This window comes from Leptosomus discolor, chromosome 1, assembly GCF_034619465.1.
Source record: "Leptosomus discolor isolate bLepDis1 chromosome 1, bLepDis1.hap2, whole genome shotgun sequence".
Taxonomy (NCBI): Eukaryota; Metazoa; Chordata; class Aves; order Leptosomiformes; family Leptosomidae; genus Leptosomus; species Leptosomus discolor.
The window spans coordinates 155,675,926-155,690,079 of record NC_141391.1 but is presented as its reverse complement, the minus strand read 5'-3'; the positions used below and the strand labels follow the sequence as shown (position 1 = coordinate 155,690,079).

The 14,154-nt window shown below is 35.8% G+C and overlaps 1 protein-coding gene across 3 annotated transcripts in view; it reads right to left on the bottom strand.

The window, feature by feature from the left end:
* Positions 1-14,154, bottom strand: part of KDM7A (lysine demethylase 7A) — a 66,819-nt gene that overhangs the window by 17,550 nt on the left and 35,115 nt on the right. For all 3 annotated transcript variants that reach the window (XM_086467996.1, XM_086467989.1, XM_086467981.1), the window contains exons 5-10: positions 12,394-12,535; positions 11,936-12,122; positions 11,103-11,265; positions 7,608-7,695; positions 6,776-6,882; positions 3,566-3,657 (exon numbers count right to left, since the gene is read on the bottom strand). In XM_086467996.1, coding sequence (XP_086324122.1) covers positions 3,566-3,657; positions 6,776-6,882; positions 7,608-7,695; positions 11,103-11,265; positions 11,936-12,122; positions 12,394-12,535 — 779 coding nt within the window. The remainder of the gene's footprint in view (positions 1-3,565; positions 3,658-6,775; positions 6,883-7,607; positions 7,696-11,102; positions 11,266-11,935; positions 12,123-12,393; positions 12,536-14,154) is intronic.

Here is a 14,154-nt window from a genome sequence, read left to right as displayed (position 1 = left end):
TTAGATCTAGTAAAAGATATGTTTAATATTTTGTAAGTACAGTTTAAGTGTGCCTCAAAATACCTTTAGGTAGAATTAAACAGACAAAACAGCACTCACACATAGACCAGAATGACTGACATGAATTCTGCTGTCCCCTTAACCAACTATTTAAATGGAAAAACATCCCACAGACGCTTTCAGCTACCCGCATTTCAAAAATGAGATTCAGCAGCAAAATTATTGCTAGAAGCAATATGATACTGTATGTGCATTTCATTGAACCTGGCTTCCTCTCAGTCATTAAAATGAATGCTCTCTCCCTCCCCCAAAAACCAACACGGATGTATAACCATGGTATAATCGTTCATTTCAGTGCCATTGATTCTACAGGAAAGATTAAATCAGCTGCTACTATTTACCATTGTTCATTCTTTGCATGCATCACCTCTGCACATTCACACTTGGGAACACGGCATCTCTGTCCCTAAACTGTACGGTTTTTCCAGCAAGTTACTGGTCATTTTAGGACCATTCAGTCCTTCCTAATTGACGACTTCACTCCCCCAAAAGCCTTCCTGTCCATGAAGACTTCAAGAGGAAGTGACTGATGGAACTCTCCAAAATACCAACTTCAAAGTTTCTCTGGTTTAAAAATACTGAAAAGCCTTCCTAATGTAAACATACTTAATATCAGGAGCACGTTATTTTGCTAGTATGATTTATAGTAAGCCTTTGAGCAAAGTAAGTTCCACTGGCAAGCTGACTTATTTGTCACTATAAAAGTTATCCATTTATACCAAAGCTTTCTCAATTAAGCTGTGGCAGAGTAATTATTTTTAAAAAAAAAAATCAGGAAAAAAAGAAAAAATAACCATCCAAGCAACTTAAATATGCAAACAAATTCAAATGGATATATAACCTAACAGTCTGACAGAAGGAAAGGATAAGCAGGAAATATGAATACCTACAGACGCCATGTGTGAAAAATTATCATCATTATGAAATAACTTGTTTTTAAGTTGTCTCTGCATACTGGTTCTTGGAAAAGGAACAAGTAGTCTTTGGGACTGAGGAATCTTCTTGTACTAGCGAGAACAGTAGCAACAAAATGGCCTAAGTATATCAAATGTAAATTGCAAGTAAAGAAAACAATGAAAAAAAGTTGCGATTCATTCAAGGACGTCAAGAAATGGTTTTGTACATGTTGGAAACAGACAGAGGAAAAAAGAAACTTGTCTTAAATCAAGAGACACAGATTGAAAAAAGTGCTGGTAGGCAAATGAATCCACCCATCTTTGGAGACTAGCATCACAATGAAGTGTATCAATACTTAAAAAATACACACACACATACAAAAAAAACCCAACACCAAACCGCATCCCTCCTTCCTTACCAAAAACACCTGATTTTTTTTCTTTTACATTAGCTATTAATATCTTTCAAGAAAAGCACAGAGCAGTTGCCCAAAATAATCTTACTGGTATATGAATCAAACATCTGAAAAACTGAATCTGAGACCTGTTGCTCATGCAAGCTGGAAGGAAGCCAGATCTAAAACCCAAGAGCTCAGACGACTGGATAGGTCATCATTGTTACTGTGTATATCAACTGACATGCAGGCTGATGATATGCACCAAAGTACTCAGAGGATACATATACTGATAAAAGCCTCGCACAAACTGAATTAAAATCAAAACATGAAAACTAAAATAATTTTAGTAACACTCCATCTCTATTCTCAGCATCTTGCAATTTTTGGCAGTTTTTAAGTATTGCAGAAATGAAGATACTGCTGCCCTGCTGAAGAATGAGTTTGAAATTCTCCAGCAAACAGTTCAAAACAATTCACTAAGATCATTCACATACATCTTGAAAAGACATACTCCATGATATGAATGTGAAACCTCAAGAGTAGGCTTCTCATTCGGGGATTATTAATTTGTAATTTCTTTTTCAGAATTCATCGCCAGCATGAGTAGATCATACAGCAATGTACTAAGCTCCTCCCGTCTTCAGCTGCATACAGGTACAATCCTATCATGCACATGGCCTGCTGCAAAGAAAGGTCAGCTCACTTATGAAGCAGTGGCTAGAAAAGACAAATGCAAGGTACAAAACATGATAGCTGGTGGACAGCAGACAACACTGAGACTAGATCACTGATGCTGTGCAGTTTCCTCACACTGAAGCATCTGTTCAGCCAGGGGTTCGGGAATACTCACAGGTCTCATTAATAACCATTCAGAAAGCAGCATGCGCAATTACTTTTTTTTTTCCCATGGAAAAGTAGCAAACACATCACATTCTAAATGAAGTATTAATTAAACTACTTCATGAGCTACTAGACAGTATACATATGCTACAATACTATACTACAGCAACCTAGAAAAGAGGATTACCAATCCAATTTCAAACTAAAATAAGGATTTATACAGGCTATGTTTGATCTCAGTTAACAGCAGTCTGATTACTCGGCTTGCTTATTATCCATGCCATGGATGCAGAGATAGCATGGATTCAAACATAGTTTAACAGCTTAGGCACAACCACCTGTAAATACCGCACACTGCTTACTAGCTAACTGTGATACAGAATGGCATAGACAAAGAAACACTGGAGAATCAACTCAGAGGTGTTACAGAGGGCCAGCAAAGGTTCACCTGGAATCCATAACGCTACACAGGCTGGACCCCAGCAGATTCCACCTCTGCATTTGCACCTCATGTTCAGTTCCACGAAGCTCATTATGTTGGATGCAGCATTGTGCAAGTATCATAGCTGCTGTACAGTAAGTTCTCTTAGGAGGAGAACTTGTGGGCAGAAAGACCAAACAGATCTCCAAGAGCCAATTCAAGTCAGCATGGCCAGCCACAAACTGGAATTAATAAATTCAGTCAGAACCAAACTGCCTGTCAGTGAACAGCACTTTGCAGAAGCACAGGTTCCAAGAGGGCTTATTAGCTCAGGCACATGAAAAAACACATGGAGTTAGGCCAGATCCAGTGCTGTGCCAAAACAAATAAGCTTTCCTGGAGAGCAGAGCACCAGCAAAGCCAGGGTAGAAAACACGTTAAAGATTTTACAAGAGTCAGCCAGTGTTCAGCAGGGACAGGATTCAACTGAAGATAACATCCTCATCTGAATCTAAAAAACTCTTCAGCAATACAGGTGTACCTGAAATGTCCTCTGACGTTAATGGAAAATGCTAAATATCAGGGCATTCCATCCCTCCATTGGCTCAGATTAGGATGAATCAACTATACAAACAGGTATGTTAGAAAAAAAGCCCCACCTTATCAGCTTACCCTCTAGCATTCCTACCCCATCTTGAGGTGAAACAAGATTCTATCAGCTACAATACAGGAGCTGATTAATTGGTCTAAAAAGACTTTATTAGCATCATGGAATGTAAAATTGTCATGATGATTCTTCCCCAGATCAGCAGGATGTACTCTCCATAGAATCTTCCGGTTCTCATTAACAGATAAAAATAATCTTAAACTTTAAAAGGGCACAGACCTTCACTTACTTCTAAATCAAAACAGAGTTCACCAAAATAGCAAACAAAATCACTTATACTTACTTCTTTTTTCATCCATAATTTTAAAGCAGTAAGTAAAGCCTTCACTCCTTGCACTAAATAGCTTGGAGGCTGGAAACCATCTTCCCTCAGTTCTAAAAAGGATACAGATACCAATTTAGAAACACACTAACAGTGAAAACAATAGAGTGATACCTACCTTCAGTCCATAAAGTTGCCATTATGCAACAGCACAAAAAAAGGAAAAGTTATGCAAGCAAATTAAATATGACATCCTGTATCTATGTGCGTACTGTAACAAAAAAAAAAAACCTAACCAAAACCAATAAAAAGAAAACCAACCAACCCTAAAGTGAGTAAATATCTTCTTTTTTTGACTTATTCTTGTGTGAATTAGGGATAGTTTACAACAAACTAAAGGTCAATTAGAACAAAATAGATCTAAAATACAGAACAAGAGAAAATATATTTGAAGAAAGAAATCCCTTTTATTTCATTCAGAAATATTTTAGTCAAAGGAGACCAGAAGGATGTGGGATGTATCTCTAAATTGGAATTCCTACTGCTTATTCCTATACATACAGCAAATGGTTCGCACTAGCACACTTTCACTCCCCAAACATTTTCTGTCACCCTTCCAATTATCACAGTTCTCCCTCACACAGTTTACATCATCTTTGCTCCCAAAATCAAAGGGGGTGGGAGCTGGAAATCACTCTGCTACAGAAGCTGCTCTTCTTAAGAGAGCTGGTGCTCCCAAGTGATTGCAATTTCTATCCAATTTTCTCTTTTCCTTCATGGGGGAAAAAAAGAAGGGAAAAGACAAATCCTCTATAAAGAGACAGAAGTAGGCTGCAACTTCTCCCCATGTTCCTGACAAATATTTCCACTTGTCAGTAGCAAATGGACCAACACTAGAACTATTTGGCTCATGTAATTCCCTTAAAAGAATATACCAACAAACACTACACTATGGATGATGTATTAGTCTGCTGGCAGAAAAAGGGAAGTTCTGTTTCTAAACAGCTGTTCTTCCCTCAAAGATGCCTCCTACTTTTTAAAGGCTATGAGACAGCGTGGCAGGCCTTTGAGTTGCAGCAGAAGTCTTCCTGCCCACTAGCTGACTCAGTTGCTAAAATTTTGAGAATAAAATGCAGCACCACAGGCTGGATGTTTTAGCTGCAACAGAAAAGACTGCATGACGTAAGAGTAATCCAACTTAACGAGCATCAGATAGATGAATAAATCAGCTATTCTGAAACCCCAAGAACTATGAAAACAAATAGTTTAGGTGAATGCCACACTTATAAAACACTTTTTGCCAATGAAAAGACAAAATCAAAATGTTTATGACCCTATTATCATTATATAAAAAGAACCAGAAAAATACATTGCGCTGATTTTGGTTGCTGACCTGAATTTCACATAAAGTACTGCTAACAACCATGCAGTCAGCATTTTACAAGTTGGTCATCACCGTTACCTTTCACAACTGAACATCCCTTATTTATAAAACAACAGGTTCTGACTAGTAAACACCTAATTCACGTAAGTCTTGATGCCAAAGCCCAATATAATCTTCACTCTAGCCACGGAAACCTCAATTTTTTTTTTTGATGAGTTTATAGATCATAGCATTGTTCTGCAACTAAGTACCTGCTAAGCCTTAGATTAAAAATAACATGAGAGTAAGCTTCATACCCCTCCCCTAAGACACCAGTCACAAGGGGCTCCTAGTCTATGTACTCAAGGAGTCGTAAGATATAAAGAGGAGGAGGAAGAGGGGGGAACAGACACAGGACAAAACTTATAGTAAGCTAGATGATATAAAACATATATTCCACTGCTTTCCCAGCAGGAATACAGCTCCTATGTCTTCTGATGAGCTTGTAAATTTTAAATACGCAGGAAGGAGGCCAACTAAAGCAAGCTTTCAAGAAGAAAATACTCTGTTTTTTGGAAGGAAAAATTTTCTGCAAGTTTTTTCCTATTTGGTAGGACTTCTAGTTGCTTTAGATTCATCCAGAAACTTTAAACTCCCATTTAGGAAAAAACGGTTGTTCAATGCCTTCATCTGCTGAAAGGAGAATAGATCATTTTCAATAACTGTGACTGTTTTCATATTAGAGAAAGGTTACGTGAGATTCTGATCTCTTCCAAAGAAGCAGCTGAATTCAGCAGCCTTCTCCAAAGCTTGACTTCTCTCCTTTGAAATACATCATTTGGAATATGACATTTATTATTAAGATTAAATAGGGCAGGCAGAGGGCAAGATATTTGAAAGAAGTCAGACAGGCACTCCCTCAAGCTCAATTATGCATGGGTACAGATATAGGAATTACAGGACTAGGTGAGGAAGTTTGGAAAGGACTGGCAATTCCCAAGAACAAGAGGCCATTGATATGTCTATTGATAAGCACTCATTGAATGACTTAACACAGCTTATAAGAACTGATGCATCTTTCCTACAAAAGCCCTCACAGACCCCTTTCCCTTCACAACAAAGAGCAGAAGACAACAGGTAGTTTGACTGAAAAGGTCAAAGAAAATTGAAGAAGTGCAAGAAAACCTCTTCATTCAGCTCTGAAGCCACCAAGAAGAAACCCACAGATGTAAGTTAGCAGAATCATTTAGAGAGTCATTTGCTGAAAGAAGGAGGAAAAGGCTACCAAAGGGTACTGAAAGACGTTAGATGATATGAAATAAGCCCAAGTGAAAAACTGATAACATTCAAAGAAGTTTCCCATCTTCCTTAACAAGGCCTTTGCAGATTATGGCAAATTAATCCTAGTTGGCTGGTAGTACAATTGCACTGTGCCAGGATCTCAGACACTCGTGTCTTGATAATCTAGAATGCTTTCATTGACCAAATACATCATCAGCATTGGATAAAAACACTAATAAAACAGTTCAAAGGTTCCGGCAGCATGCTATGAAGTGTTAATTACATGCATCACCAAGTGCACTAAGATTTCTGCACAGCGCAAGTTACCCTATAAATCTTTAATCACGAAAGTAGTTTTCAGAAAGAACTGTTGGATCTAGAGCTGTCACAGTGCAACATTCGCTAAAATCTAGTTTAAAAAATAATGTGATTTTTCACCAAAAAAAAGTTTTCTCTGTTCACACAACAGCAGTATAATTTTCTCTGTTCACACAACAGCAGTATAATTTTCTCCATTATCAATGAAAAGGAAAAAAAATAAAAATAAAAGCAGATACATGTATATCTTAAAATAAAACAAGGATTACCCTTCAATGTTTCCAGTAAGTTTTTGGCCACAAACCAACAGATGGCTTCAAAGAAAGGAAATTTGAAAAGATCCGGGGTTTTTAGCCTCTTCTCCATTTCGTAACACCTGAATAAATAAAAATATTACAAAACATGAATGTTTGAGTTATCAAATTCATTACTCAACTATGTAATCATTCAAATTGACACAACGTCCAAAATAAAATAAAATAACCATGGCCATGATAAATAAAAGAAGCCAAGTACCACATAGTTAAATCCCAACAAGACCACAGACAAGATTGAACTCTGGTCTCATCCAGGCTCTGACCTTATCAAGTTTGACTGCGGCACTTCTAAGAATAAAGTTGGACTTCATAAAACTAGGATACAAACCCAATGTGTGATCTTTTAACAGATGGAATTTTATCAGGATTCCACTGTAATAAATAAAAACAATATGTTTAGAAGACAGCTCCACATCTTGGACAAAAACTAAATACAGCTGCCCTTAGAGCAACGCTGACTTGAGGACGCTCATTTCAACTCAGTGTCACACACCTGGGCTTGCTCAGTTTCATTTTACTCACTTATACTAATCTCCAAAGTAGAGTTTTTCTTTTTTTTTTTCCTTTTATTCATTTAAATTCTTGCATACCCTTCCTTTTGCTTTTGAAACAAACTTTGCAGAAGTGACATAAGACTATGTGCTTGACACATTCTAACTGACAATGCCACTATTTGTTTGAGAGCCTGTACCGATTTGATCCTGGTTAAGAGCATGAAGAAAAATATCTATTAAAATAATATTCTACTTACTGAGGAAAAGGCATAGGAAGAGCTGAGACTAACCTGAGCTGCATGCCAATATTGAGGTTGTGCAAAAAGTTTCCTCCAAAAGCCATACAATCCTGAGATGTGAGCACAGCGTGAATCCAGCCTGAAATGACAGATTCTGAAACTTAATACATTCATATTCATTATTCTAAGACTGCCTTTAAATATATATATATAAGTAAAAATGCTGTACCTGGAAACAAAAAAAAGTAAACACATTCGTATTCTGTGCTACGAACAAGTAATCTGGATTTTAACAACATGTAAATTACAATGCTTCAGAAATCTAGTGGAACTGTAGTATCTGAAGAAGTTAAGATTACGGCATTTTTCACTAGGGGGTGGGGGATGCAAGACCGCCAATGGCTTTTCAAGTAAAATTCCTCAAAATTTCCCCTCCAATCAACAAAAATAAGAAAGTCAGGAGAGGAAAAATATACTGAAGAAAACATAAAGTCATAAAAATTAAATAGAAATTAAATTCCTTTCAAATATTTACATGTTGCTTAAAGTAACTGAGCTGTTGGCACAACATTAAAAAGTCATTTAGCAATACTGAAGTTTCTCAAATAGGAATTCAGCAGTAGTTCCATTAATTACTCTAAATACAGTCATCCTAATTCCAGGGAAATTATGATCAGTTTAAAACCCAGTCTAGGCACTCTGGCTATATAAATTTGTCACATAATTGAAATACTGTCCTTGCGAACTCCACTATTCAACATAGCAAAGCATGGCCAACATTATGCTATCAATCTAGCTGATTACTACTATACAATTTCAAGTAAGTACACAAATGAACGTATGATATAGTTACCTTTAAAATTTATACTGTGCAGCTTTAATGTAAATGAAACTACATATAGAGTTTCTTCTTCCAAGATTTTTTTTTCTGATTTTGCATGCATACAGACGATCTTTTGAAAAAAGATGTGTTGGCCATATATTTGCAGAGCACTTCATGATTTGACTGAGTGTAGGCAAGATGTACAAACACAGAAAGCTCCCCAACTTGAGGTAAGATCAGACCAAATCACAAGCAACTATATATTGCAAACTACCATTAAATCCATGCCCTAATCCAGTTAAGAACAACCAGTTCTAGTTGTGGCACCACATGTAAAAAGATCTGAAACCTAGCAACTACGCTGACTAAGCAACATGCCTACTATACAGCCTCGGAAGGAAGTAAATTACAGAATGGTACATAAGAGAATGTAGAACACAATGGCACAAGCAACCTAAGGATGGGGGGTTTTTAATTAATATTATACATTGTTCGACTTTATTCCTGTTCTTTGAAAAGTGCAGTGCAATGAAGATTACCTTGTATCACCAGTTGCATTTTGCATTTGTTAATATGGTTTCAATTTTTCACTCTTATCATTGTCACCACAGTAGATGAGTACCTCTGACTCTCCAAGAAATATGCGTACTTCAATCCTTTAAACACACACCTCTCCAATCACCAACAAAAGTGACAACAAAGCCTCCTCACCATTGCATCAACACCAAGGCTTTTTATGGCATATCTGTATCAACTAAAGGATTTAATCTTTTCACATTCCTATTTGCTACTTTTATGCTGCAGTTTTGATCAAGGTCTAAGTAACAAGGCAAGAAAATTTGGTGTAGACCACACAGAATAACTTGAATAATATTTAAATAACTCTCAAGAGCCTCCCAGTAGGTGCTATTCATCCACATGCAAGATTAATTTTAAATCAGAAGTCTACCCTGAACATATTTCAGAGATTATAAAATAATTATGATATCCACTAGCATCAGTGCAAGCAGGAACAGTAAAAGCTGTTTCAGTAGAGATCAGGGTTTTTTTTAAAGCCTTTAATCAGTCTTACTAATTCCCCTATTTTTTTAAACACCTGCCTTGAAACCTAGTTTAATTTATTGGCTCTTGCACTGTACTCCATCATATGCATATGAATATGTGTGTACATACATAATGTGTAAACACACATTTACATTTAGAAGTATAATTTTAGGTGTATACACACACAAATACACATACACATTAGAAATTACCATTTTATGATACTTTTCTTTTTGGCCACATTATAGTGAGAGCTCAGATTCAGCTGCTTATTTGGTAAGCAGTAACTATTTTCAAAGATCTGTGGGTCCCAATAAGGTTCTTCGTTCTGTTATTTTGCATTCTTTGTTCACAGACGTATGACCTTACACCTAGATAAATGGAAAATTAATGTCACCTCCTGCCAAAAATATATGGTTTTAAAAAGCTCTGGGTGTTCAGGAATGTTAAGTGCATATATAGCTCCTCACATGTAGTATTTATTCTGCACAAGCCATGAACTAGAACAGTAAACACTAAACCTCACAGGTAGAGAACTGAGCTATGAGAAAAATGTAGTAGTGTGTCTAGGAAGTCCATGACAGAATAAGGTACTGAACATAATCTTCAAGGCTTATTCCAGAAGTAGAATTGTGCACCATTTTTCTTCTCTGTGTATTTAAAGCTTCCTCCCAAAAAATGGGAAGATAGTTTTGGGAGGATAGTACCAGTACAAATCTTTAATAATAAAAATAATAAAAAGTATTTATATGGATGGACTGGATAAGTGAAAATACAAGAAATTAACTCTCACTCGCTTTACTGGCAAAATACGGTTTGATTTATTAAAGACTTCTATGTTTATGGTATTTGGGAGTTTGTGGGGGGTCGTGTGTTTTGTTTGAAGGATTTTTCTGTGTTTTCTTTAAATAAAGAAGTTTAATTGTTTTGGTGTTTCTCATTTCTTAAAAATGTCCTGTAATTGATCAGATGCTATTAGGTGACAGCTTCAAGAAATGTTGTTAAAGAAAACCAGAAAAGACCATGACTCTGCATCAATTTGAAAGGAAGCTGCTGAAATGAATTTATGAACTCTACAGTTTCATAAACTGTATCTACAAATATCCTTTTCTTTTTAATAAAAGGAATTAACACATGAATTAAAACAAAAAATGAAAACAAAAAAAAAGACAAACAAAAACGCAAACACAAACAAACAAAAACAAACCCCAAAACCCCACCCAACTTTTATTTTTAATCTTCTAGACTATAGCACAAGAAGTTTATATGATGTTTTTGTAATACTTTTGCCCAGTAGGTCTTAAAATACTCAAAGGCTGTAAAGCAAATTTATATTATAAAATTAAGTAAGCATTCAGTCTGGATAGCTAGCAAATGGTGGACAATGTGTGTTCTATGAACTGGAACTATTTCTCTGATATCCAAATTTAAGCTTTAATTTGTTGTCTTATAATTGGGTAACAAACACCTTTTCTTTCTCTGATAACTGCTAGTACTTTCAGACAATCTAAAAAGCTAATTACTTCTTTTAAATAATCTAAACTGCTAAGGTTTTTTATTATTCCCTCTTACCTAAAATTTTAGGAGAAACCAAATGTTGATAACGCAATCATTTTAGGATACCCTTAATTCCTGGTGATTAAACATGCTAAGTCCTAGTAATAAGGGTAAACTCTTACCTGTTGGAACAAATAAAGTGTGTCCTTGCTTCACAACACATTTGTAACATTTGTCAACCTTGTCCCCAAAATATACTTCACTCTGGGTGACAGATGAACTCCAAGACTCATACAGAGCCAAATTTTCATCAGTGGGCTTGATCAAATAGAATATCTTCTCACCCTATTAAATAAAAATATCGAATAAATTAATGACCTTCTGGAGGCATACTACATTCCCTGAGTCATTCCTAAAGTAGTAACAGATTAGCCTAAATGGCAAGTACTCCGTATTTCCACTCCGGAATGTTACAGAGCTTCCTAGCCCCAGTGTTTCACAACTGTAACCCACCAAGTAGTACACTAACCAGTTAGTGTCTTGTGATGTAAAAGAAGCAAACCAACCAACCAACCAAAACCTTTCATTGGAGCACAAAAGAATTTCAGCTTTTATAAACAACTGATGAATATGTGCACACATGTCAAATGAGAAACATAAGATGAAATCACTTTGCCTCTTCTACAATGTATACACGATCAAAGTTTTTAAGAAGAACAAAAAGTTGAGTATGTCAATTATTTTCATTCATTTATTTTTTTCATACTAAGACCTCACTCTATCACCTACCAGTCTACTAAAATGATCAGTCAACCAGTTACAGTCTAGAAGTCACCAACAGTATATGCTAAAATAAAAGCACAAAAATGCAACACCAACAATCAGTAATCCACATTCTAGTTCCTCCCCTGGCTTTTTAAGCACGAAATTTCATACAGGTGATAATGCCACGGCAGAAGGCTGCACACTGAATAAATTTTGGTTCACATGGTCATAAATCAAGAAGCCTTCATACCCAGAGAACATGGTACCAAACTGATGTTCCTCCAAAATCGATATGAAAATCGGTATAGCTGTCCTGGACACCCATCAAGCAATACTTCTGAACAAAAGGCTTAGGGAAGACAGAATCATCTGGCCAATAATTTTCCACCCATGAAAGCTTTCTGGCAATATCTGGTACTTCCACTAATTCAGACATCCTTTAAAAAACAAATAAACAAAAAAGAACCATAAATATAATCAAGAGTAAACACACCTCTTTTTAAATGACAGGTTTAAATTTTTATTTAATACAAAGTTATTACTTATGAATTAATAAAAAAATTTTATACCCACATTAAATCAAAGTAGCTGTCTACACAAAATACAGAGCCTCCTATCTTTCCCATTACAGACATTATATTCCTACACATACTGTTCAACTTAGTGAAAACCACTTCCTACGTTCCAGGAATTAAAGTCAATACTCACTTTGTGTCCGAGAATTCCAGGCTGATCACATTTAATACTTTTGGTCGGTCAGGATTTGTGAAATATTTAATATAATTATGAAGCTTCATTTTACTGTCTGCTTGTCTTGCTACATCTATTACATCTATCACTTTGTCTCCACCTGTGAAAAACAGGATGATTTTCTTAAACCTATCGCAAATAAAAATAGCCAATTAAGGTGTTCAAGAGAAATTTAATTTTTTTTCCAGGCTTCATCAAAACATTTCTGCACAAAAAGCCCGCTACAATACCAGTATTCTTTTGGAACAGAGACAGACCAGTATCAACCAACTTTGTTTCATCTAACTTTAATTGCTACAATCAGCTAAGGACAGAACTGAAAACATTCTGAAAATAAATTCTCTTTCCTGTGGTTAACGAAAAAGAGCAGTATAGAATGACTGCAACTGGTTTAAAAAAAAAAATGTGTTTGTGGCTGCAATTGAAAAGACTAGCATAAAGTTCTCAAGGTACATCTGTTCCTCACTGTTCCTATTAATCATCACCACAGACTTAAGTATTTAACACAAGGATCACTGAGAATTCTTTATAAACAATAAATCCTACTGCTCACAGCTTGTAGTTCTTAGCAAAATGAACTAAACTTCTGCCATAACTGGTAAGTTATTAACATTAAAAACTACACAGGTAATCCTTCGTAAACATTCTACAAGCCCACTCTACGCTCCTCATATACATGCAGAACTTTGAGGCACACAATAATTTCATTGAATAATTGTTGTGAGGATGCTTCATTTCGGAAGACCACAAGGACTGGTTCAAGTATCACATATTTTAAAGTGATACATCTGTAGAACCAGACAAGCAAGAAGCAACCTTTAGCCAAGAGAAAGGACTAACAACAACATTATAATAGTAACTGGTTTATGTCCATTTAGTTACACAACAGTCAAATTTGACAATTAATTTTGGACTGCTAGAACGTATCTAGATGTACACTATAAACATAATTACTTTAAACTTACAAGTTAGTGTCATCTTGACAAATTCCAGTTGGAATAGTATTTATTGAGTTTCTAATTTCAATAATAAAAAACCTAAATGTAAATCTGTGGCATTCCAATTTTTGCCCTAAACTGGAAAACCTGGCAGGTCAAAATATATATATAATAATGAGAAGATCAAGTTTCTGTCTGAATCTGAAGAGGCAGTATTCCAAAGGAAAAGATTCAGAAGTACCAAAATGATAATAACACTTTAAAGCAGAATACATTACTGTTTATAACCATCATAATGGTAACAACATTCCATATACTACGTATTTCCTATATTTTGGTGCATTGTGAAATGTTGCTAGACAGAAAACCTGGTTTCAGCACACATCATTATATTAGGTTATCACAAGAACACAGACAAGGCCATATACAGACTTCTCAACTGTACTACAAGTTACAGGAAATGTCACACTGCAACTGTCTCAGTCCTATTTCTCTGTACTGCACACTTACATGAGGTTGAAACTATTACAGACTGTTAAGAGATCTGTAAGAAAGAAAATAGTCCTTGGGAAGCTCTAGCTCTCCTGCCAAAGGAAGCCACAGTAGGACATTTTCCAGGAAGAAAAACTTAATTCAGAAAGGCCAGTTTACTGAGCCCAAAACATTAAGTTTTGCAATATCTTAACCAATGATTAAACTTTATTGATCATAAGAGTGATTTATTCAATTCCCACAGAGTCATTATACTTTATTGCTTTACAACATGTAGCAGAAAAAAACC